The sequence below is a fragment of the Lissotriton vulgaris genome, unplaced genomic scaffold (assembly GCF_964263255.1).
Source record: "Lissotriton vulgaris unplaced genomic scaffold, aLisVul1.2 SCAFFOLD_1245, whole genome shotgun sequence".
Lineage (NCBI taxonomy): Eukaryota > Metazoa > Chordata > Amphibia > Caudata > Salamandridae > Lissotriton > Lissotriton vulgaris.
In genome coordinates, this window is record NW_028254202.1 from 466,280 (window position 1) to 492,396 (window position 26,117).

Sequence of the window (26,117 nt, forward strand, 5' to 3'; positions counted from 1 at the left end):
AATTGGCTGACTTGTACCTTTTCACTGTCCAGATTTTGGATACTTTTTTCTTTTTCTTTAAGCACTCAACGAGTGTGCATCTGTTTTCTTACTGTTGTGTGCTGTGTCCAACCCATTTAATCCCCGGCCCCTCCCTCCCCCCTCCACCATCTTCATGTTGCTCCTACAGCCTGAGATGTGCTCTCTCCCCCAAGGGGCCTGCTTCTTTCATTCACAATACCTGCCACATCATTCGCTCCAGGTTGTTCCCTATTCCCCCTACCATCCTTTGCCCCACTTGTTGCTCCCCTGCCCACTCCGCGTTTCTAACATCCACCTGCTCCTCTGTTGCACCCCCAAACCCTGTAGCCCTTCAAATATTGTAATTTTCAGAGTGCCTAACGGTTATTACCTCCTCGTTAGTCTTCCTCGCCACATGATTTACATAGTGAGCTTTAGCTCCACAACAGAACCCTCCAAAGCAAAAGAAAAAACCTCCCACCCCCTCCCAACATGGCCGACCAGTCCCACCTGACCTCTATAAGAGGCGGACCGGCCCAACCAACAGCCTGTTTTTTTTGTTCTGCGCGATTCTCTCCAGAGGCGCTGTTCAGGTAAGATGGGCCGGCGTGAGCTGGCCCTTGGGTTTTAGGGTTGAGGACCTGCTCTAGCGGTCCCTGATGCCTTAGGCCTAAAAATCCCCCCCCCCTCTTCCTTCCCCCGGTCCTGTGGGGCCGGTTAGGTACTGCTATAGCATGCCGGTGGTTTACAGGGGGGGCGGCAGGGGATATGGGGTGTTTGGGCATCCCTGTGTATCCCCAGGTCGTTACTGAAGGGCCCTGGCCGCTGTGTGGGCTTTTGGGGTCCGGCGCTCCGTTTTGCTTTTATGCGCCTATGCGTGTGCTTGCATGACTCTGTGATGTTACGCCCGTCGGGTGGCTGGGCTGCCCGAGGGGAGTCGTGTTTTCCTGGGAATGCCAGGGCTGTGTGCTTGGGCACTACGTGGGGCTCACACTTCAGGTTGCTGGAGTGTTTGTGCCGCTGATACGGCTTTCAGGTGGTTTCTGCCTGACATGTTTCATGCACCTCAGATTATGATCGGGTGCTCGTGCTTCACATTGTGCCATTGCCTGGACCAGCTTTCTGCTTGTTTTCAGGTCTGCGGCGCTTCTGCACGACGTTGATCTGTTTGAGGCAGGTAACGTCTTTGTTGCTGCATGTGTCTGTGACAACTCTCATGCGGTGTACAGTGGTAACGGCATTAGGGGTAGCGCTGGCGCGGTGCATGGCCGTGTGTTTGTGGTCGGCACTTACTCGGCGGGGGCAGGCTCGGTCCTCCCTCGATTGTCCGCGGGTCCTCGGGGGCTCAGCTGGCCGGGTCCGGGTGCTCCCATCAGACCGGCCTGGGAGCTCGGTACACGCGGCGCCGGCGTCCGTGAGTTGTTTTTTTTTGTCCTCCCCAACGGCCCGCGGCTGCTTGCCGCGCTGGGGTTGGCTCCGCTGGCTCCCGCCTCTTGTGGGCGGGGTTGGGTTTTCCAACAGGTGCCTATGATTGCCTTGGTCTGCCGTGCACGCCAGGGCTCCCCCGCGGGCGCAGCGATTTGTACTGCCTTCTTAGGGCAGCGGACTACGCGTCAGGCTCGGGGTCTGAGGGTCCTGTGTTCGATCCTCGGTGTGGGCATTTCCGTACATGGAATCTCACCGTCCAGTGAGCTCCAGTGGCGCAATCGGTTAGAGCGCGGTACTTATACAGCTGTACTTGCACTTAGCCATGCCGAGGTTGTGAGTTCGAGCCTCGCCTGGAGCAGCTGATTGGTTTTCATAAACCGTTTCACTAAAAGTATAAGATTAGACTCAGCGTAAAGACGGCTCTTGCTAGAGAGTCTTTAATTCTTGTGTACTACTTCATGGAGACATGAGAGAAGAAATGCTTCTCTTGTCCTCACCCCGAGCAGACTCTTACTGCAAACATGCTGTCTGTAGGACAGAGGTTTTTTAAACAACGGCGATCTGACCCGAGTCCTGGGTGCCCTTCCCCGCCTCTGCGGGTCTTGGATCTAGACGGTGTGGACTCGCCCTGACCCGTCGGGTTGGCGAGTTTCTAGGGCGCCGGACGCGTGTGCGGTGTGCTCTTCTGTGCTGCGAGGCCTTCTGGCCTCTTCTGTCACCGTCCGCGGGGTCTCCTGGTGTTACCGCGCTGTCCCTTCAGGCCCCAGGGGGGGTGTATGGCCCTAGTGGCGAATTGTGGCCCAATGGTTAGAGCAGCGGACTCTGATGCAGAGGTCTAACCCGGGACCTGGGTTCGATTCCCCGCCTCGGAAGGTCTTGGGCTCAAATTCCCACGGACCTGATTTTTTTATTGGTTCCACGGAGGCATTCGTAGGTACGCCTTGAGACCCTTGCGGGGGTGTGGTGCGCTATTCTGGTCTCACTTTCCGCTGGGGTGTTGTTGGCACTGGGGGGTCACGCAAAAGCGTGGTCCGTTCCATGTTTTTTTCACGGGCGGGTGGCCGCGTGGCTGGCTCGGCCGCCTGGTCTAACTGCGTCCTTGTTGGCCTGTCCTTTTAGTCGGGGGCCCGCTCCCCTGGGAACGGCCTGCCTTCGGGCTCCTCGTCCGCCTGTGTGTGTGGGCGTCCCGCCCTTGCTGGGGTGGGGTCCTTCGGCCATTCCTCCCGGATACAGGCGGTCGTTCTCCACGGGGTGCGTTCAAGTTGGCCTCCGGGCCCCTGTTTCGGCTATTCCCGGTCTGGTACTGGTGCGGCCGCTCCCGTGTTTTTCTTCCCGAGGCCCTGGCTTCGGCCGTCTCGCTCCAGGGGGTTCCCTGGGGGGGGGGGGGCTGTCGCCTCCATTTCGTCCCATCTTGGGCCGTGGCTGTCACGGTTCTTGGGCTCTTCGGGCTTACTGGCCTTGCTGGTCTTGCGGATTTTCCGCGGAGTCCCTCCTTGTCGACGGGTTGGGGTACCTGCTCCTTCCTTGGTCTACACTGTAGGGCTTTCTGGGACCAGGTTGTGTGGCCGGCCTGCGAGTGGGGGTTCCCACTCTCGGTTGCGGGTGCTTCCGTTGGGTTTGCCTTCTGGCCCGTGGGGACTAGGAGAATTCCACCCTGCCTGCACCTGATCTCGTCTGCTTTCAGTATTTTTGCAGGATCGGGCCCGGTTAGTTCCTGGAGGGGAGACTGCCGGGGGTTACCGGGTGTTGCAGGCTAGGGGTACTGTGCACCTGGCCCGCCTGGTGGATCTTCTTCGCCGGGCGGGGGTCTGGGTGGTCCCCGTCTGGACATGTGATACATCTTGGCCTCGTCTTGTTCTGCGGTGTCTCCCCTCCGTCGGCTCCCTGCTCTACGGGCGGTGGTGTGCAGCAGACCCTGATGCAGAGGTCTAGCCCGGGACCAGGGTTCGGTTCCCCGCCTCGGCAGGTCTTGGGCTCAAAAGCCCACGGTACTGATAATTGTATCCCTTCGGTTCCCGTCTCGGGCTTGTCCTCCTTCGGGGGTCGTGTGCCTGGACCCCGTCCTCCCCTCTGGTTCGTTCAGGGGGGGGCGCCCTTTGGCGCCGGGTCGTTTGGGGGTCAATGGGTTCTCCTGCAGTCGCGCTGCACGGGAGTTGCTGGCGGTCCTCCTGACTAGGTGGTGACCTGCCGTCGTTTGCACCTGTGATTCGATGTCCCCAGGACTTGGTCGGGTCGGTCGGCCTGGTGGTGTGGAGCTGTGTCGGCCTTCGGTGGGGGGGGCTGGGTTCGCTCCTTTTGTTGCCTTGCTCGGGGTTGTTTCCTTGGGCGGAGTAGCCGGTCCTGGACCTTCGGGCTGTCTTTTCCACGGGGTCCGACTAGGTGGAGGCGGATCGACTGAGTCAGATCTTCCTTCGTTGCCTGGTCTCGCCCGGACCCCGGTGGTGCACGGCACCGGGGGCCTCGACTCGGTCTGCCTCCGGTGGCTCTGTTCACAGAGGGGGTCTCGGCCCTCCTGCCCAGGTTCTGCTCTCTCCTCCCGGGTCCTTGTGGTGCCCTGTCTTTTCTTGACCTTTTCGGTCTGCTGTACGCGTTTCCCCCGTGCCCTCTGATTTCACGGGTCCTCTGCTGGATTCGCTTGGGCAGGGCCGGGGTGCTCCTGGGTGCTCGCTTCGGCAGCGCGTGGACTAATATTGGAACGTTATGGAGGAGGGTTGCATGGCCCCTGCGCATGGTTGACACGCAATTTCGTGAAGCGTTCCTGTTTATGGTTCCTGGCGGGGTCCGCCGCCCCTGGTACCCTCTCCTGTTGCGAGCTGGCGGTTCGGGCCTACTGGCCGTTCCCGGACCTCCCGTTCCGTGGTTGGTCCGGAGTCGGTGTTGAAACAGCTATTTCTGCTGGCCTGACTCCGCCTGCGGGCCGTTTTCTTGTGCAGCTTGCTCAGGTTTGTTCTTCGGAAGTGGTGGTTTTGCTGCTGGGCTCCCGCAGGTATTCCACTTTTGCTTCCTGTGCCGGGCTCTGGGCTTCTTTCTCGCGTTGGTGCGGTCGGCTTGGTGCTACCCGCGCCTCCGTGGCCCCCTTGCGGGTCTTGGATTTCCTGGCTGAGGGGTTTTCCTAGGGCGTGGCCCCTTCTTCCCGGTGGGCCCGATGGGCTACCTGGCGGGCCTTCCGCAGTCCGGTGTTCGACGGGCTGGTTTCCCTGGTGGCTCGCTTGGCTCCGGAGTTGTTTCTCCGTCGCCCTCGGACGCTCTGCCGGTCTCCCCCTTGGGTTTTCTCTCTCGTTCTACGAGCTCTTCGGGGTCCGCCCTTCTGGGCCCCTGCCCCCGGTGGCTTTACGGTTCCTCACCTTTTAGGTGGTTTTTCCCTGGTGGCAGTGGTGTCTGCTGGGCGGAGGGGCGTGCGGGGGTCGTGCCTCCGCTCCCCTCCCTTCTTGCGGGTTTTGCCGGACATGGTTGTTCCTCCGGCATGTCCCCCGTGTCCTTCCCGGGGTTCCTTCCCTGGGGTCCCGGGCTCGGGTGGTCTCTTTTCCGCTTTTCCCTGCCGACAAGGTTTCCTCTCTTGTCCGTGCTGGTTGTTCGGCGTGATGTTTTGGCTTCTCTTGGCCGCATGTCTTTCCTTTCCCGGTGGGATGGCCTGTTTGGGTCTTTTAGTCCGGGTCGTTCGGGCCACTTGCCCTCTCTTTCCACCTTGGTTCGCTGGCTTACGCGGGCTATCGTCCGTTCCTAGGCTTTGCTGGGTTCGGTGGGTCCGGCGGGGGTCCAGGGTCGGTCCACGGGGTGTGGCTCTGTGTCCGGGGCCTCATTCATGGGTGTCTCCTCTGTGGAGATGTGTCAGGCGTCGACGTGGTCGTCCCCCACCTTGTTCGTGGGACACTATCAGTCCCGGGGGGACTTCGCTGGGGCCGTTCTGAGTGCGGGAGCTGCGACTCTTGGTTGGCCTACTTTTCCTTTATGTCTTGATTTCAGGTTTCCTGTGATCCCTGTTTTCTTTTCATTTATTCTACTTCAACCTTGTGTTGGTTTCTCTGCATTACCGTGTGGTGTTGTTCTTATTGTGGTCAATGAAGCCTTGTTGGCTTGGGTATTTGCTCACTATGTAAATCATGTTGCGAGGAAGACTAACGAGGAGGTAATGCCCCGGTTACTTACCGGTAATCTTCATTACTCCGAGTATAGTCTTCCTCGCCACATGAGTTCCCTCCCCCCCTCCCTGTCTGGCTATCGGCTTCATTGTTTGCTTGGTAGATCAAGCTGTTGGTTGGACCGGTCCGCCTCTTATAGAGGTCAGGTGGGACTGGTCGGCCATGTTGGGAGGGGGTGGGAGGTTTTTTCTTTTGCTTTGGAGGGTTCTGTTGTGGAGCTAAAGCTCACTATGTAAATCATGTGGCGAGGAAGACTATACTCGGAGTAATGAAGATTACCGGTAAGTAACCGGGGCATCATTGGCTGCCAGGCAGCTCCGCTTTCTAAAAAGTACATTTAAACATGGAGCAATGAATAAAAAAAATACATTTTACAAGTGACGTACGTCTCTTGGATTGGTAAACAAAAATAAAATCAAGTAAACATAATGGTGTGCGCATATGTCATCAGGCATGCGCATGCCCGTTGAATAACGTGGTTGGCTGCATCATTATGTGGATCACTCGTAGGGCGTTCACGCAATTGCCCCCGTTTTGTCTATGCTGCATCAACCAAAAGGTTTTTGGCTTTTCTGGTGCTTGTTCCTCTGTATCAGTATATTCAAGGAAGTTGGCATATGACAAGCCTAAATTTGCCTTTGCGTAATAGTTTATTTAACTTTGCAAACTATTTATAGACTATACATCTTAGAAAAGTTTTTTTTTAATTTAAACTTACAGATGTCTTTACCAAAGTTACATTAATAACGTGGTGACAGCTGACCTTACATGACCATATAAATGCTGGAACGATTTATTGATATTTTTATTATTTATTACTTTTAGAAAGTGCAGTATGATAAGTAACTAATTGAGTTGTTTTTATCATTAACTAAATGCGCACCTTTCTATCGGTACATTTCAAAATGTGAATTATATTTTATTCATAGGTAACCGACGATGAAACTCCTACAGATTTGCACGTGCACATGTACCAAGTAGACAAGCCATACAAGGAACCACTTACAAGGTAGTGCGAGCTTTTAGTTTTCATACTGATTATTTATGTTGCAAAGAATAAGGTGCTCTTTCGTTTGTGAATTGTACCGGTCATTTCAGTGTGCGCATTTAAAAAAAAAAGTCGCTTAACTTGGAATTTCCTGGAAGCAATCAAGTATGGAACAGTTAACATTGTACTCTTTATTATTCACTCTAGGGCATAGTGTTTACATCACACTCACTTATTTTCTAAAACCGTTACCTCACGAGTTAAAAATGAAAAGAACAACCTTAAATCTCAAATTGCTGTATTTTTGTTTTTCACATTGCTTATTGTTCAGAAAGGCAGGCCCTCTCGTGGAGAAGGGAATTAATGTTTACGTTTTCGGTCTGTCCGTTTCTTTGTTATTAACAGGCAGTATCCCGTTCTTTTATCTGATTATTTTACGCTTCTCTAGAAAATTGAACTTTAGAAAAAGCTCTAGGTTCAGTTTTTGAAATTTGAGTTTCCTACACTTATATTTTAAGTATGTTTGCATCCAGTTTATTGGCACTAAAGGTATAACCCTTAAGGTTTCATAGTAAATTTTTGGTCGGATGATTCTGTTTAACATCCTTCATGTGAGCCCCTTAAATGGCTTATCAAATGAACTGTTACTACCCAGAACGAAACAAATATTTGAAGTTCTGATATTTGATTGCGTGTCAAAGTAGTGTTCCTGTTTAATGTAGCTATTCATCTTTTTCTTGTGTTAACTAAAATGCTGCGTCTTTGTTATGGAATTCAAGGGCTGAGTTTGATTTTTTTTTAAGTGTTAATCTGTTTTCTGCGGACGTTTCATAGTTTGATTATTCAGAGATCCGTTTCTGGCTTGTGAAAGAGGATCTTTTAGCACTTTTATGCAAACTACATTTAGTAACCTCTATGATCAGAATTATCAGAGTTCCCTTTGCACCATGCTAAGTATCATTTTAATGTTTTTATTACAGAAAAATGTGTATTGTTTTCACTTACTTACTCCTTTTATATGGTCACCTCCTAGATGTTCCCATTCCTTCCATTTGTGAAGCATTGTTTTACTGTTTTGGTTCTGGCAACTATGGCAGAAGTGTTAATCATATTGTACTCTAACCTGAATCAAGCTAGAGATCTCTACAAACACACATACCCAATACCTGACCATGCACCTGCATGTAAAAAAAGTGTGAATAATATCAAATGTATGTTCCCCATAACGAAAGCATTCTGAAAAAGAGTGATGCCTCCAATTAAATATTCTCTTAGGTGTTTAGTATAGACCCAGAGTGCCCTTATAATGGTATAGTTGGTCTAGAAACTTAAAGGCATCAATTGATTCATCTAGATGGGTGACCTCAATGTCCTTAGATGTTTTACTGGACCATTCGTGTGCTAGGACAGATAGATTATCAGCCTAGTTTTAAAGGAACAGCCGTATGTCGTGTCTATAACCTTATCATTACTGCGTTATTCTGGACAAATCACTTAATCTCCCCGTGCCTATAAAAAATGAATGTGTTCTTGTGTAATCAAACTGGTGCTCATGTAAAGCGCTCTGATACCTGATATCTTCGGGTCTAGTTTGCGCTATATAAAACTGTAAAAAAAAAAAAAAAAAAAAAGCAGTTCAGTACATGTTATCTTTCTTGGTCAACCGCAAGTTATCTACAATTTGGTTTACAAAAAAGTCTCATCTGTACTTATTTAAGTAGAAGAAACAGCATGCAATGAAATTGATTAAAAGGGGGTGGTAATGGACGGAGAGCATCTGAACCAATCAAACACTCACACCCAGTCAAAAGATCTGGGTTTAATCCATCACCGTTCTTTAGCCCACTCTGCCACCCCAGTTCAGATATGGCTATATGCAAATAAGTCTGACCCTGTGCCTCATGGGAACAGTCAAGCCCGAACTGCCAAGCCATGTCTTCCCTGGACCGGAAACAAGCTTCCGAGGACCGGTTTCTGGCATTCCAGCCGTCTTCAGCCCGACTTGCTTGAATCCAGTGGCAAAGTGAGCAAGGGACTCACGTCTGAGCATACCCTGCCACACTTATGGTGGCCAAAAGCGGTACAAAAGGGGGTGGTGATGGACGGAGCATCTGAATCAATCAAACACTCACACCCAGTCAAAAGATCTGGGTTTAATCCATCACCGTTCTTTACCCCACTCTGCCACCCCAGTTCAGACATGGCTATATGCAAATCAGTCTGACCCTGTGCCTCATGAAGACATACACTATATACATCAGTCATTGATTAAGAGAGGTTAGACTTGTGGGCAGGCAGTCCAGAAATAAGTCTGATCTTTATGGAAGATTTTTAATTGACTGGCTCATGAAGGAATACCTGTGCTTCTGCATCCTGGAACGAAGGTATCCATCACCAAAGTTGCCAGTGACAAGAAACTGTGGCTTGGCAGAAATCTGATCTTTCGAAACAGAACAGGTTTCCTATTTCACCTGGATTGTTAGGAAAAGCAGTCTGATAGATAAGCTGTCAGAAAATGGAATTTCCCCACAAAATTAGAAAAGGTCAATTTATCTTTTGGATCTGGCAAATGGAAATTGATGGGCCCTCTGAATTTGACAATCAATATCCCATTCACTGAAGCCAGTTAAAGCCTTTTGGATCAGATATACAATTAATCCACAAGGGTTGTTCCCTTCTGTTGCTCCCGGGATGCACATGACTCAAAGGTTATTCCTGCTCATGCAGTTTTCTAGGTCTTAAACTTTCCAGCACAGGTCCGTGGTGAACTGTTCCTGGGCCTTTTGCTTAACTGACTGCACTTTATTTTCAACGTTTGTAAGTATCCATTGAAGTTCCTATCGCTATTTGTGTGTTTAAGTTACAAGTTTTGAGTGCAGCTGAATTTTTATGCTCTTCTTGGGGCAGGGCAAAGAAGAATATAGATTGATGACAAGATATGATATTGTTTCTACTTTTAACTTTTTGCACTATCCCCATTTATTTGCACTGGTTAGATCATTAACTGAGAAGTCCCATTGCAGCTTTTGTGCCTGGTCCTTTTCCCTGTTACTTTTTCAATATGTTGTAACTTGTCCATAGTGCATTGACCCTGCACCCTCTGCTCAGCCCCTCGGACCCCCCACCCCAGCCTACCTTGGACCAGCATCAACTGAAATCTCATTTGAATAATCAGAAATGAGAGAAGAAAGTCTTGGGGTTCTTGCAGAGTGCTGCATTTTAAACCAGCGACTCTAATCCACCTCCTCCTTTAGCGCCGGCTAAGCTTCTAAATACAGCAGATGGTCTATCTAAACCATAATTGGTGGAATCCAGTGTTTCACATGAAGGGTCCACATGGAAGGGCCCAGCTTCTATTATGGGTTGTGCAAGCTGTACTGTAACACAGGTCTCCCCAGTGTTGGTGGGTATTCTTTATAATACTAGAGGAAGCTTTTTCCGCCTGTGTAGAGTCGAGAAGGGATGAAAGAAATGGAGTACAAGGAGACTCCACTATGCAAACAGCGCCTAAAACCTATAACCCTCAGGATTTAAATAACAGGGTTCTCACCCAGATGGATGGCACAAGTATAGGGACTCCAGAGGGAGATAAATAAAATTCCCTGACAGATGAGTTTGAACTCACCAACATTGAGAACGAAGGTACAGATGCTGAGTTCACAGGAGAGGATAGTGGCAGTCCTCCCATTAGACTCTATACTCAAAGGCGCATACCTGTTCTCATCAAAAGGAGAAGCACTAGAGGCATAGAGTAAGATAAGGGCTTAAACTCTGATAACAGCCAGACAAGTCCACTAAAGTGGGATTACTCTACCACCCATTTTGGGATGGAAACTGATGACGTGCATGGAATTCAACTAGACTTGCCTAAACTATCCTCGGCGCCCAAAATCAACTTAGAGTCCCCTCCATCTATGGAACTAATCTATTCAACACTAAATGCAGACAGAAGCGCGCCACGAACACAAGAGGGCCCATTTGGCAACAAAGAAACTTAAGGGAGCTATACGTAAAGTTAATAAAGCGTGTTCAGAAAATCTCTGATTACACTACAGTCTTAGAGGAGCGCATTATCCAACTTGAGGCCGGGCTGATAACACCCGACAGCAAATTGCGTCAAATGAAAGTAAGATGTCTGAGGTATTCTGGAAATTGAAGGATTTTGAAAATCGACAGCGGCAAAAGAACCTCCGGCTACTTGGGATCGCAGAGAAGGCAGAAGGGGATGACATCCGTGACTTTGTCCTGACACTACTTAAGGGCGCCTTCCCTGAACTGATTCACTGAAACTGGGAATCGGAGGTGCAGATGGTGCACCGATTTCCTCTGAGGTTGAAAAAGAAAGCAGGGCAAGACGAGAAACCCAGAGCCATTCTTATATTTTTAGGAATTTTTCATTTGCGCCAGTCTATATTCGAGAAAGCCAGAGCTGACGCAAGAAGGCCAGCTGAGGGGCACCACTTCTTTGTACGACCTGACTTTTGCCACACTACAGTGGAAAGGAGATGGAGACTCCGGCAGCTAATTACCCCTTTCCTGCGAGGTCTTTTTAATGAATCCCATCAGACTTAAGGTCATCAGTAAAGGCACAACCAGGGTATTCACATCAGAAATACATCCCTTTTGGTTATTTCAGATTCTAACCCAGCATACACCTTTACTATGTTGTGCAGAACCTGCCTATTATCAGAGTGCTCACCATTTTCTCAATGAATGTAACTTGAATCATGAGCAATCGTTTCTGTTACCTCAGAATCCTGTGAGGCTGTGATAGCTAAGACCGTGTTGGCAGTGGCAAAAAATCTTCCATTCTCACCCCTGCTGCAGTTTCTTGCTGGCTGTTATATTTGTGATTCTGTCGTGATGCAAAGCCATCAACAGAGGGCCCCAATCCTTTTGTATCCACGGAAGGCATGTCCGTGTGAGATGGGTTATGCAAGGCACCAGCAGGGGTGGAGGACACAGGAGGTGAATACCAGCCGGCGTCCGTGTCAGGTTGCCTCCAGAGGAGGGGAAGCCAAGGAGGTCAGGACTTTCGACCCTTGGAGGATCCTGCCTGCATCTCCTGCAAGCTCACAATTTTCTTGTCAGCGGGATCTTTAACAGCCTTAGTAGCTCATCCACAACCTTTGGACTCCATTGAGGGGAGATTTGGAAGACTAGCAAGGAGGGTCAGGGATTGCGTTAACAGTAGATCAGTTTGTAGTATTCCACAGTGTAAGAACATCGTACAGTTAGATGTTTTAATAGCTCTACCAAACATTCTGGGTTGAGGGGACAGTCCACAAATCCATTAGACAATGACTTGTAGAGCTTAGCTAGGGTTCTGCCTAGGCATGGCGCTTCACACACCGCTCAGCCACCAGCCGTCTTGTTTCCACCTTCCTCCGTTTTGACATTACAGACTGTTAAGATATGACAAGGTCTCCCTTCTCTACTAAACATTCTCTTTGAATACATTAAGGAGTCTGCAGGGTGGCCCTCTTTGATTTGGATTGGCCACTTTGAATCACCCCTACCTCAAAGCTTTCGTCACCATCCTCAGGTTAGAGAAGATGGGGTTACTGTCATGCTGTGGGTGTGAAGATGCCTCCTCTGTGTATGGTGAAAGTGATGGGTAATGTAATTTTAAGTGTCAAAAGCCTGAAACATTTGTGATCATCAGTATACAGCAATGCATGTCTTAATGTAGTCTTTCGTTAATATCTAGCCCCCTTAAACTCGGGCCCCAGGGGCGTAACACAAGCCCCCACAGCCCCGCGGTGCGGGGGGGCCAAACTCCAGGAGGCCCCCTCGGCACTGCAGTCAGGCCTGAGAGCTTCCGATTGAGCCCGGAGGGGACCTGTAACACTTCTTAAGCAAAGCTCAAAATGTAATTATCAGTCTTCTTGGCTGACGGATAGATAGAAGGATTACAGTCTTTGAGGTAAGGTGGTATAAAGGCCCACTGCCCTGTGGTAAAGAAATATATGCTCACTATCCACAGGCGTGGATAGCCTAACCAAACAAGCATTTGCAATGCAATAGGTCTCACACTCTTGAAACTTTAACCTATTGTTATTTTAAATGACGTTTACTTTTATTTATGTGCCCTTTGTACTCCTAGTCGTTGCTTGAAGGTTTTCAAAACACATAAATTAATGGCATTGTCGTTTACAATGCCAATAGCTCAAAAGTTTGCAAATGCGAGACCTATTGCATTGCAAATGCTTGTCTAATTATACTTAATACTTTTGCTACTTTTTTTAAACTAATGTAATTTTGTTGCTGCTAGCCCATGTTCTCCATCCTCCGTGGGTTGTGCCTTTAGCAGCTTTACATATTCTGCTACCGCATTTTCATTTTGCACTATACTGCGCTTCAAACATCGCTGTTAACCAATTTTCACTTTGTCAACGTATGTAGATTTTTGTAAAACTTTATTGTTTGGGACTAACAGTTACCTTAACCCCTTTCCTTCGCGCCCCACTGAGAACAAATGCTCTTTTCATCCGGTTATAGCAGTTGTGTAAGACTAAATGAGAAGAGTTAATATAACACCCAGGATAATGTGCTGCATGGCTAAATACTTTAAAGTTTCCTAAAGGCGAGACCGTTGCATTGCAAATGCTTGTTTATTGTATAGCTCCGGTAACAGAGGGTTGGAGGGGGAGGGATGGGAAATACATAAGCCTCGAAGTGCCCCTGATTTTGTGATGTAAAGAGCTGAGTTAACTGTCCCAAGAGGGGGTTAATTCTCAGAGCTGAAATGCTTCAGCTGCAGTGGGAAGCAGGGAGTCTCCTGCTAAAAACAAAGCAAGGAAACAGACAGTCCTGTCGATTTCATAGCCGAGTCCTAGCCTCCCATTGCAGCTGAAATGACTGTCTGTTCCCTGCTTTCAGTTTTAGCAGAGAAGACCTCCTGCCTCCCACTACAGCTGAAGCATTTCAACTCTACAAGTTTAACCCCGTCCTGGGAGGGTTAGCTCTTGCAAAAGGAGACAAAGTTTCTTTTAAATTTACACAGGGCTTCAAGTTGCCAAAAGAAAATGCTAGCCAGCCATGTGTTTTAAAAGCCTGCAAATTCATTGTCTTGACACTAAATATGCTTATAAAGAAGTATGTATACATTTGTAATTGTTTTTTCTTTGTTCCGTCTTATCAGTCATGGATCATTCAGGCAGCCCTAGAACACAATTAACAGTGCTTCTATTTATATTTGCTGTTCAGGGTATGCACACACCAGTGCTGACAATACAGCTTTTGGTGACTGTTTATTTTTTATTTTTGTACTGCCGGGGACATCAAAATAATGAGCTGGCAACCCTAATCATAAAACTGGAAGTTTGTTGTAAGATCAGCACATTTATTTCCTCCACCCTTATACCTGGTAATGCCATAATAGCAATAGTTTAACATATCTGAAACCCAACGGAGGAGCCTAGCTAGCGACCAAGATGGCCGCTTAGGGAGTCAGCTCTGCCGATCTCCCTCTCCTTCTGCGACATCCTGTGGAATATCCTGTCACCGCGCCCCAGTCCCATGTGAGTTGAACGCTGTGTCTGAGCGGGCTTGAATTGTGGTAGGCTATACACGGGAGGTGGGGCGGGTGAGCAATAACTCCTCGACACCGCTAAGTTGGTAAAGATACCTCGGGGGATTGTTTCATGCAGGGGCCGTGTAGGGGGATTGAAGGGGGGAAGGCGGGGTCATCCAGGGGCCGTCCTCTATTTTCTACTTTGTTAGTTGTAGAATTCCGGGTGATTTGAGAATTCGAGGTTAATTTGGAATTGAGATTTCAATATGTGCAACACTTTTAGAATTTTGTTTTAGTTGTTTTTTTCATGCATCAGGTGACTTAGCTAAGATGTACCATTTCAATGTCTTCTGGTAGACCGGGGCTGGGGATTACCGTGCTCCGTTGGAATGTAACTGGGCTAGGAGACCAGATAAAACGGGAAATGGTTAACCAGCTGATTAGGAGACACTCCCGGGATGTAGTGTTGCTACAGGAGACGCATCTGGTTGGTAATTGCCGTTTGGCGCTGCATAGGGGGTGGGGGGGGGGGGGGTAACAAGCTAGAGACGCATGCTAGATTTACCTCGGGGTCCAGGGGCATGGGGATTTTAGTGAAAGATTCCTTCCCACTGACCATTCAGGCCACGTGGGCGGATCAACGCGGCAGATACATTGGCATTTCGGGGTTGTGGGAGGGGAGGACTATTATTTTTTTGTCTGTATATGTTCCACCGGCCCTGCAGACTTAACTTTGCCTGTGGGGATGCTGATTGTGGGGGGAGACTTTAATGCTGTGATGAATGGTGATTTGGATAGACTCCTGGCCCAAGGTCTGCCACCGTCTCGATGGTGGGTATCGGATTTCGTAAAAACTACTGGGCTAGCAGACGGGTGGAGATTGAGGAACCCTGGTGAAACACATTACACACACACACACCTCTGCCGCACACCTCTCCCTCTCAAGGATAGATTATGTCTTGGTGCCGACGTCACAAGTGGCAGGGATCCAAGAGGTGCGACATCTGGGTAGAGGGATCTCTGATCACTCGCCAATCTGGCTCAGCGTAGAGGTGGGACAGAGAGATGTGGGTAGGATTTCCCCCATAAATGCATGGTACTTAAGAGACCCTGCCACCAAGAAGGAGATTATGCAGATCACAGAACGGTATTTCCAGAATAATGTGGGAACGGTGGAGTCAAAGTGTTCCCTGTGGGAGGCATACAAAACCGTTGTCCGAGGGGAAGTAATATCTTTAATCTCAGGAAAGAAGAAAAAGTGTCGGGCGGAGGTAGACAGAGTGGAGGCAGAGTTGACGGCCTTGGAGAGAGAGGAGTTGAGGGATGACACTCCAGAAGGGGTGCAACGTCTAAGACTCCTCCGTGATGAGTATAGGAGCCTGGCGAGAGATAGGGCTAGAGTGCAACATGCTGACACCCAGAGTAGGATTTATGAGCACAGAGACAAAGCCGGGAAATTGATTGCGTGGCTCGAGAGGGGGGAGTGGGCATCACGGTTGGTACCAGAGTTGCAGACAGCGAGCCTAGGTAGAATAACAGATCCACAGCAGATAGTTGAGGAGTTCTCGACCTACTACATCGGAGTGTATACGGCTGCAGATACATACACGGAGACTGACAATGCGGATATGATCCAGGATATCCAGATGCCGGCGCTCTCCGAGGAGGACAGGAAATATCTAGACTCCCCCTTTACTAACAATGAAGTTGCACAGACTATTAGAGGGGCGCATTCCGGGAAGGCCACTGGCCCGAACGGAATCCCCATAGAGTTGTATAAATTGAATGCGAACATGCTAGCACCATTTCTTCGCAACATGTTCATTGAGAGCAAAGAAAAGGGTGGGCTCCCATATGATCAGCGTGTAACCAATGTAATCGTTATTCATAAGGACGGTAAGCCTAAGACCGTGTGTTCTTCCTATCGGCCAATCTCACTCTTAAATGCAGAGCCGAAGGTGCTAGCAAAATTGCTGGCGACCAGGCTGGCCAAGGTCATTATGACCCTGATCCATCCGGATCAATCTGGATTCATGCCCCGCTGTAACACAGCTCTCAATATACGAAGGCTCCATGGGATTCTGGCGGGCGCGCCACACATACACGACCCGGCGGTCCTGTTATCACTGGATACTACCATGGCCTTTGATAGAGTTGAGTGGCCTTATTTGTTTGCAGTCTTGAGAAAGATGGGTATCGGAAGGGAATATATCGGTTGGATCCGTCTTTTGTATACGGATTCCCTTGCCATGGTAGTGGTGAATAACCACAAATCTGCTGATTTCACGCTGGGAAGGGGCACACGGCAGGGATGTACTCTCTCCCCATTATTTGTGTTGGCACTTGAGCCACTGGCGGCATGGGTCCGTTGGGACAGGACGATTAGAAGGCTGCGGTGGACGCCCGACTAGGAAGATAAAATCTCGCTCTACGCAGATGACACTCGCTCTACGCAGATGACATTCTGCTCTATCTTACCAACCCCCGGGAATTCTTGATCAATTTTCTAGATGTCCTGGCCATATTTGGGAGATATTCGGGCTTTGCCATCAACTGGGCGATGTCAGTGCTTTTTGTTATCGCCGGTGACCCCCCCGGCCATCCCAAGCTCCTGCCCATTGCAGATAGAACCGGTGGACTTCCGGTATTTGGGAATATATGTGATCATGGACCCGAAGCTACGGTATGATAATAATCCAGGGCCCCCGTTGGCTAGATTCCGGCGGAATGTGGCTCTACCTGTTGGGTCGCACTGTACTGTTTAAAATGATGGCTCTTCCCCGTTTCTTATACGCGCTTCAAAATACAATGGACCCGGTGCCCCCCTCTTAATTCAAGGAAATAGAGTCCCTCCAACAGCAGCTCCTTTGGGAGAGCAGACCGTGTATTGCACTTCCCAAGCTTGCTTTACCCTGTTATGACGGAGGGATTGGCTTGCCTGACCTCCGGAAATACTACTGGGCCTCTCAATTGGCAGCTATTAATCATGCGATCTATGGATTGCCCATAGACCCTGGGTATGCGATGGATCGAGGCCAGATGCCAGGCCGAGACTATATGAGAGCCCTCAATGCCAGAAAGGCCCGGTTCCCCCTTGTTGGGCCGGCAGCACACGCGGTTCAGGTGTGGCATGCGACTAATCGGTGTTTTAAGTGGGATGGGAGGATTACATTGGCTACTCTGCTATGGAGTTCGGTGGGACTGGGTAGCCTGTGGAAGACGAAGGGCTTTGACGGATGGGATCTCATTGGGATCTCACGAGTCAAAGATGTGTAGGGGAAAGACGGAATTCTTACATTTGACACCCTGCAGGAAAGCTGCCAGCTGTAAGAGAGCGAGCGATACCGGTATGTCCATATGAGGCATGCCCTATTGGCAAATATCCCTCGAGGCACCACGCCCCCCGAGGCTTCCCCATTAGAGGATCGGGTATTAGACAGTCATCTTCCAACTAAAACCATTTCTCTGATCTATAAAAAACTGATTAATCATACGGAGGATCCACTGGTAACGATTAGAGAGCAATGGGGCGCTGATGGCCTAGTCCTAGATGATGAAGACTGGAGGGAGGCAGTATCTTCCCCAAAAACAGTGGCTAGCCAAATGAGACTTGGGTGGGTGCAATTGAAAATACTACACCGGTCCTACATCACAGGACCTCGACTCGTGCGGATGGGATTGGCGGAGGATGGGAAGTGTCGGAGAGGATGTGGAGAGACCGGAACATTCATGCATGTTTTATGGCATTGTACCGAAATACAGCAATACTGGGTCAAGATCCATGAAAATTTTCGAGATATGCTGGGAGTGGAAGTGTTGTTGGAGACCCGACGTTGTGTCCTGAATGTTTGGGAAACTACTGATCTTACTGCACATGGGAAGCAATGGGTGACTCTGGCAGGTACGATTGCTAAGCGGAACATCGCGCAGTTATGGGACGCCAGTCAAAGGCCTCAGATGGGGAAATGGATGGAAGATTTAGACTGGTGCATGTTTAGGGAGAGGTCGGTGTACGTGGCCAGGGGTCGACCCGGGAAATGGGGGAAAATTTGGGGCGCTTGGAATAGTTACAGAGGGGATATATGTACTCCTCCAACTGTAAATGAGGATACTGTGGTGCTGGAATCTCAATGATCATAAGAAAAATTCTAAATGTATATTATGGTGTATTGGAATGTAAATACGACTATGGTAATGACGTTGGTTGTCACCTGATGCTTTAATTTTGGATTTGTTAATAAAAAGATTTATTAAAAAAAACGTATCTGAAACCCTACGCTGTCGTCAATAGCATGCTGAGTTACTGCAAGTGTCCAGGAATATACCCTGCATTCAGACAACTTACTCTTCATTCTCGCCCTTCACTTTCACGCTCACCCTGCACTCATAGCAATCAAAATGCACTCACTGATCACCTGTCACTCACACAATTCACTCGATCACACTGCACCCACAGTGATCACTCTGCACTCACATTGCACTTGCGCTGTTCACCCTGTACCTCATCCTGCAGTCACCCAAGCACACTACTCACCCTGCACTCAAGTGACACTTCACTCACCTGTCCTCCTTACTGCTCAATCTGCAATCTCACTTAAATAAGACCATCACTAACAATACATTAATTCGTCCCTCTCTGCACTTACATCTGCAACCAAATTTATATGGTCACCTCACTCATCCTACAGTTACTCTTCTTACCCTACTCTCACCCTGTTTTATGGCTCACCCTGCACTCGCATGGTACTCCTGCCACCCAAACAATGCAGTGGGTTAATGTGCCTGCTACAAAGAACGTGCACCATGCAGATCAAAGAACTGAATGTGAGTAAACAATGAGTAGGGCAATAAAAAAAAATGTTTGCCAGAAAGGTGCTATAGAGAGATGAGGTGCATTGTTGGTGAGTGATAGTGAGGAAATTCATGAAGGAGAAGGAAATGGGGGAGGGGGCGCCAAAACAAACCGTTCCACTGTGTACGACCAGTGCTAGGGCCATCCCTGGCTGGGAGTGTTCGCCCCCACCCGAAGTTTGGGTCTAGTTACGCCCCTGTACACAAGTATTGCCATATTGTGCCCCATCAAGGCTTTCTTCCTAAATTACAAAAGGACACATTTACATGCACTGCAATCCGGCCTTTCACGGGGCCACTTGATAGAGGCAGCTCTGTTTTTGCCCTGATGGCCTGGAATAATTCCTAAACTGATTCTTGTAAATACAGTTTTGTTTAATTTCTTTTTAATGTGATTAATGGGAGAGTCTATTACTATTTGCAGAGAAATGTTTTTGTTTTATGCAACAACCATAAAAAAGTTTATTTTAGATCAAAAGGAATCCTCGCATATGAGAAATTGGAGGATATCACAGATATTATTCGCTGCAAAATGTGTGGGCCGCTGCTTTATTACAACAGTTAAAACACTCATCACTACCTCTGAATATTAGATGTAAACACTTTTAGAATTTTGACCATAGTGCCTGTGCACTGTTAGTAGCCTGGCTAAAGATGGTATGGCAGAGCTGAAAGTGATTCATTTAATCTCTAAGCTCGTCCGAACAGGGACCCCAAAATAGTATTGGCCCAGGGCACCCAAAATCCTTAATATGTCCCTGCCACCACAATGTCCGTCAGACATCATTGCTCTGAAGTAAAATAGGCAACATCATTCAATTATTATCAGTTCTATTTTTTTTTAAACATAAACGCGACTTGTCCTAAACCCCCACTGCTTCAGGCAAGCAACTTCTCGTACCACTAAGGAATTCTCAATTAGGTGTTCGTTCAGCGCCCTCTCTGTGAACTTTCACCTTTGTCTTCGGATCCATAACTGGTTGGTGGGCAATTATCCCATTATAATGCTCCCTAAAACGTTTGAAAAATGGTTTCTAGAGAAGAATTGTTTCTTGTGTACCAACTCTGAGCTAGGGGGTGCTTGAAAAATCTAATAACACTGTCTCCCTTACAGTCAATGTTTTAAGGGAAACTGCTACCAAAACTCTCCTGCCTTTCAGTTCGTCCTATTTGTGAGAGATTGGGTTCTCATCACTTGGTGGTACTAAAGACTAAGTGTTGTTTAAGACTGGATGTGGAGCACAACCTGAGGATGGCAGTAGCAAAAATCCATCCACAGATTGACAGTCTATGTGGCTAAAAAACAGCACACCGTCACATTTATTTTGGTGGTGCTGTTATTAATCTGTCCGGTGTAAAACAAAGCGTCCTAGTAAAAACAATTTGCACACATTTTATCTTGGAAAATTGTGTTTTGAGCTCTGCAATAAGCCTTTGTCATTTCACGACACCCACTCACAAACCTGCAGTTTACTAAACACTCTTATAGTGTTTAACATTATTTCATTATTTGCCGGATATGGCCTGTGATATGCGTAGATTCAGTAGTGTACCAGGTTCCAGAAATTTTCATCAGGTAATGGGGGGGCCCAACATCTAAAAAAAATTCAGCTGCGGGGCTCAACCTACAAAGGTTTGAAGACCTCTGAGCTAAGGTGTAATCTAGCAGTCTTGGAGTTGATTGCTCTAGGCCCTATGTAAAACCCCATATTTAAGCTTATGTGTAAAATGCTCTTGTCATTTTAACGTTGTGATAATGTTTAATCTATTATTTTAACTAACATTTTAATCAAAGGTTTTATTGACTTTCACGGTATTTGCTATGTCACTTTTAGTCATTTTACATTGTATTTTAATCAACTTGTTGAACTACTGTATTGACTCCAAATTCATGCATTCATTTCGATTTGCGACTTTTATGGTGTTTGACTGAAGTAAAGTTTTCAAACAAACAAAAAATTTAGAGATTGTGGTCTGCTGTCCATTGTAGGCGACCATCCCAACATTTGCAGCTATTTACAGGGACTTTTGGGATTTTTTTTCTTTTTGATGTACTTTTGTTCATAAGCTTAGTCTATATTTTTAAGCATTGAAGTGGGATTTTTATTGTTGTGTTTTTGACTTTTGAAATGGTCTGATACTTTAAATGCTTTACACATTTTCTTGAGTTAAGCGTGTCTGCTTTGTGGTAGAGGTACCAGGGGTTGAGCTCGTTTGTAAATTACTGAAACTTTAACCAGATCTTAGAAGGTAGTAACCTTATTACTTTTGGTTTACTAACATCCACTCCTATTAATAATTCACTTTCTCAGGATTACTTGTTTACTATGCACATTCAAAGGAAAAATGCAAGTACCGTCCATAACAGAGCTGTCTTACAGTCCAAGTGTAACTCATGTTTGCTTTGACTGCTATCTGGTGAACATGTTACACTGCAACAGAAACACGAGACAAGCACAACTTCAGGTTTATGTCCTCAGTGGCTATTAGAGCGAGTACATGCAAAAATTCTAGCGTACAACTAAGGAGGGTAAGTTCCTGTGTTGGGAAGCAGAACATTTGTTAAAATTAGCTCTTGAAATGTTTGTTGTCTTGTTTACCTTTCAAGCTGCAGAAGCAACAAGCAGATGTGTTTAGTGAACTTGTAAAGTTTATTTCATGAGTAGGAGTGAAACCGCTCCGTTCTAGAAAACATAATTGCATTTGGGACCTGTTACAAATTCATTGCTTTTCAAAAACGTTCTGTTCTGTCAGGGGCTGATGGAGAGAACCAGGCCAAAATCTTCCAGATTTTTTCTTTATCCACACAATGTGTAAGCATTTTAGGTACTGCAGTAGCAAAGCACAAGGATAGAATAAAGCAATATCTGCTCTAGTGGAACATTTCCACTTTAGGCCAAAAAGATTTCTTATTTTTGCTTATCTGTGTAGAATATTTATTTATTCGGTCAATCGCTTGATCATTGCAAAAAGGAATACAGTTTAAAATAATAAAAACTTCTCATAAAACAACGGTTTAAAAATACTAGTTAAACATTTGATCCCAAGACCTTTTAGCAGCAAACTTAATTATGAACTAATCAGATAACAGTCAAAATGAATCTGTCAGTGTGTACTAATGTGGGTATAGTCAGATTGAAAAAAGTTACAATACATCAGCGTCAATACAGACTTATATAAACAGTATCGAGATCATAATCAACTCCCCAGAGCAGATTTGATTATCTTGGATCTCCTCCACCAAGCAAATAACAAATATCTGGAAAAAGCAAAAGCCAACCACCTCGTAGTGTCAGATGAAAATATTCTAAATGCCTCGGCTGGCCTACTACAAGACAGTAGCCTACAAACTGGTACAATCCATCGTCTCCTATGGTCATCGTATGCATGGCAATGGATAAGAAAATGTAAGTTGGACTCGGGTGCAGAAGTGCACGCAGGGCATAGTGAAGTTAAGCTAGTGTTACTCCAACTTGATCTCCAACTATTAAGGGGCAAAGTCCCATATCTAAATTATCTGTGTGTTTGCATGTTCCTAACAAGCTAATTATGGCTTATATGTGATCCATTAAAGTAGATTTGTCCTTTTCAGGCTGTACAGGAAGGTACCGGGTTGTAGCTTGCACTTACAAATGCCACTCATTAATTCGTATTTGAAACATTGTCATTATATAAATTTGTGTTTCATCTTTGCTCAATTTAATACCTATCCCAAAGATAGTTTGGGATTATTTGTCAATCAGTCCATCTCTTTGCATGTACTTTTTGCTCCTAAATGGGCATTAAGGACCAATAAATCAGACTTGTAAGGCATTTTAGAAACCAATTTTGGCTGTTGGTGAGGACGTTTCACAGCAATGTGTTGGGGAGTGTACTTCTGCTTCAATTGCAAGCTGCTGTTTTCCGAAAGCTAAGTGTTCTGCTGCATGTTCTCTCATGGCCAATTGTGCCAAAGGATAAGATGCGGAAGCAGTATTCTTGAGCTGGATGTAGTTGGAAAAAAGTTCCAAAAATATTTTTACTCAGAATGAAGTACTAAGTGTTTGCAAGCAGGTCTCTTCCTAAGTATTCCAGGACTGTCTTGCAGTAGTGCAGATTACCCAGAACCCTATTAATGGTGAGGTTTGTTCCATTCTCGGCCTGGTTGTTTAGACCGTCCATTCACAAAAAGCCTGTGAATCTTGGCTCAAGAGTATTCTGGAAAAAAGTTAATGACATGTGAAATTGGCTGTGCTGTGTTGGGGCAGTCTGTGCATACATGTGTGATACTTTTCCAAATGCAACATATAGGCTGTTCCTTATATTCTTGAACTCTCCTCACAAAGCATTCTAGTTAGGAGATATGACACTGAAGATGTCAAATGGTTGCTAAATATACTTTGCAAAAAAGTGTTTAGGAATTCTTACTGGCACCAGTGGAGTCTTTGACAGCTAAGACATACCGATACGTTTTACTGTTTTTTTTTTTTAAAGCGATTGTAAGCTGACTATTTTGAAATCTATTTTTATTCACAGGCAAAGCATTGAAGAACTTTTAGATGGATACCATAACCAAGTTGAAATGTGCCTTAAAAATGAGGTAAGCCTTTCCTGCCTGTCTGGTAAACTGTTTTTACACATAGCTATGATGAAGAGTACCCACTGGCAGCAATTAGTATGTTGCATTTAGAAGCTACTGTTAAATTAAAAGAACAATGAGCTGATGAAAATGACTGGGTATATTTATTTTTGTTCTGGCTGCCCTGTTGCTTTTATTTGTCTTTTCTAGCCTGTATGGTTCCTAAGTGCTTGTCAATGCCTGTTATTTACATTGTGAGATGTGGCTCATGAATAGACTTGTCCTGGTGTAAACCTTTTAGGGTCATTGTTTGTGTTTTCATGGGTTCCCCATCTCATGAATTCCTGTCCTTTCCGGAGAGGAAATCAGCTGAGTTGCAGCTTTAGGCTATATCAAAGGCAGGTTCAGTTTGCTTGACACCATCTACTTTGAGACAGGGTGCCCTCCCTCCCATTTAGGTAAGTGGGATTTGTGATGAGTGTGGTACCTTCTTTCTCTTCGCCTTTCAATAATGGTAAGAAGACTACTTCTCCTTTTTGCGGCCCTCAACTCTCAAAGCATCACACTAAAATATGCACTAAGTCGTTTCTTGAAATGCTAGAAAAAGACTTCAAGAAAAAGGTTACAGAAATCCCAACCTGTTAGAGCATTTGTTTGCACTAGTAGTGACTATTCCTATTAAATCCACGGTTCTGATAATGAATCTGGACCAACAACATCCAACCAAATAGTTTTATACTGTAATGTTAAGGCAGTGGATATGACAGGAATTCTTAAAGCAATGGTAGATTTGATCTCACTCTGTAAACCTGCTGCTTTAGGACTCTTTTATCTACTTACTACTTCCAAATCTATTTTGGTTGTGGAACAAAGTATTGTCAAAGAACAATTTCTACATGGTCAAGTGCACTTTTAGAGACATGTGTTTCAAAGAATTTGGATGCAAGTTATCACATCCCAAATGATGACCTTTGTAGTGTATAGGGCTGCGAAGCCTCCCTGCTAAGTAATCATTTGTCCCAGGTGATTTGAACAACTGTAACAATCTTTTAGTTTACTCTAAACAAAAAGAACTGCCAGAATGTCTCTTTCCCAACACAAATGCACTGTTTCACTGTAATGTAATTTCCTAACTGTCAAAATTGGGACAATAATGAAAGTTTTGTAGTTTTTCCATCTACAACTGCTGACAAATTCATTGTTTGGACTGTTGTAGCCAAACAACTGACATCAAATACAAAACAACAGTCATGATCGACACCACAGCTAGCTCGATGAATAACCAAGGCTGTCTGCACTGTTACGCATGGCTCAGGCTTCATCCTTTAATGGGGTCCTGATTTGCTTTGATGCCATAGCAATATTCTCATTTTCTACTGATCAGCGGCTCTTTGGAAATGTAAAACTTGAGAAGCGACTCTAAATAACTGATTATCTCTAACTTGAACCACAAAATGCTTTCAGTGCATTTAAAGGGTGAACAAGCTTCTAAAGTCAAGCTAACATTCATTTCCAAATCATTTTGCTGAAATCACCGGGCTTACTACAGTGGCAAGTATGCCACATCCACAGATTCAAATAAAAACTTTGCATGTCTTAAATGCTCCTTTTTGTACATCTGCTTGCTCTACTGTGTCATCAGTTCTTGTTTATTTTATGTCTTAGTTGATGAGTTTTGTTGTATTCAATGTGTTACCTGTTTTTATTGGCTTTTTAGTGAATAAGGTACGAATCGATTTAATTGATTTGTTCATCACTTGTTTAATGCACAACACAAGTATATACTTTCTTGTGACATCCTCTTTTAAATGGCCTTCCTAGTTGCTTTTACATCCAAAAGGATTGGTGTGTTTCAAGCTCTATTCTCCAATGATTAATACATGGTTTTCCATAAAAGCTAAATATTGTATCCATCTTAGAAACAACCTTCTCATTCTACCACACCATAGGCAGCCGGCATGATCTTTTAGAGGCATACAGTCATACCATTATATTTTGGGCATCAACCAGAGCTGCCTGCTTGCGTTAATATGCAATTCCTGCTGGATATATTTCCTCCTATAGCCGCAGCTTTTGGCCCGTAATTTTGCATTCTCCTCCTTGCTTGAAGCTTGGACTGACCTATTTTGTTGCCTTATTCGCAGCATTGTTGGAACGGTACAATATCATTTTCAACATGTTGGCAAGAGGGGAAATTATAAGTGTAAGGAAAATTACCTTCGCATTGATTTTTTCTTTTACCTTTTCTTCTTTGCAATATATTTATTCAGTTTCCAAACATAAACCATATATTCATACAGCAACACACCAGGTTGATACACAATAGCATAGATTCTGAATTTGCTTTGTCTCCTCTCAAACCGCCAATGCATTTCCCTTCATACAGTACTTAGCCTCTCATTAGTGCGATTACCTCATGAATCGTTCAACTTAGTCATTAATACCGTAGAACAATCTCCATTAACCCCAGACCGTGTCATATTTCTTCGGATACACCATACCCACGTAGACCACCCTCTCCACCTCCATACAGATGTCCATGCCTGCTAACCACTTCTGTCTAGTTGGGTTTGATTGGCTACCCAAGTCCCTTGCAATGTCTCTCTTTGCAATTAGCAATCCCTTCATACAGAATAT

The 26,117-nt window shown here is 46.2% G+C and overlaps 1 protein-coding gene and 2 non-coding genes across 3 annotated transcripts in view; all 3 read left to right on the forward strand.

The window, feature by feature from the left end:
- Positions 1-26,117, forward strand: part of LOC147659644 (phosphatidylinositol 4-phosphate 3-kinase C2 domain-containing subunit alpha-like) — a gene marked incomplete at its 3' end in the record, with an annotated part of 452,383 nt that overhangs the window by 217,484 nt on the left and 208,782 nt on the right. Inside the window, exons 7-8 of the mRNA XM_086951581.1 lie at positions 6,497-6,576; positions 23,438-23,501. Of these exons, the coding sequence (XP_086807707.1) occupies positions 6,497-6,576; positions 23,438-23,501 (144 nt within the window). The remainder of the gene's footprint in view (positions 1-6,496; positions 6,577-23,437; positions 23,502-26,117) is intronic.
- Positions 1,692-1,786, forward strand: TRNAI-UAU (transfer RNA isoleucine (anticodon UAU)). Its single transcript has 2 exons — positions 1,692-1,729; positions 1,751-1,786. It is a non-coding gene; the product is annotated as a tRNA-Ile (tRNA).
- LOC147659646 (U6 spliceosomal RNA) lies at positions 4,089-4,195 on the forward strand. The gene has a single exon (XR_015307195.1). It is a non-coding gene; the product is annotated as a U6 spliceosomal RNA (small nuclear RNA).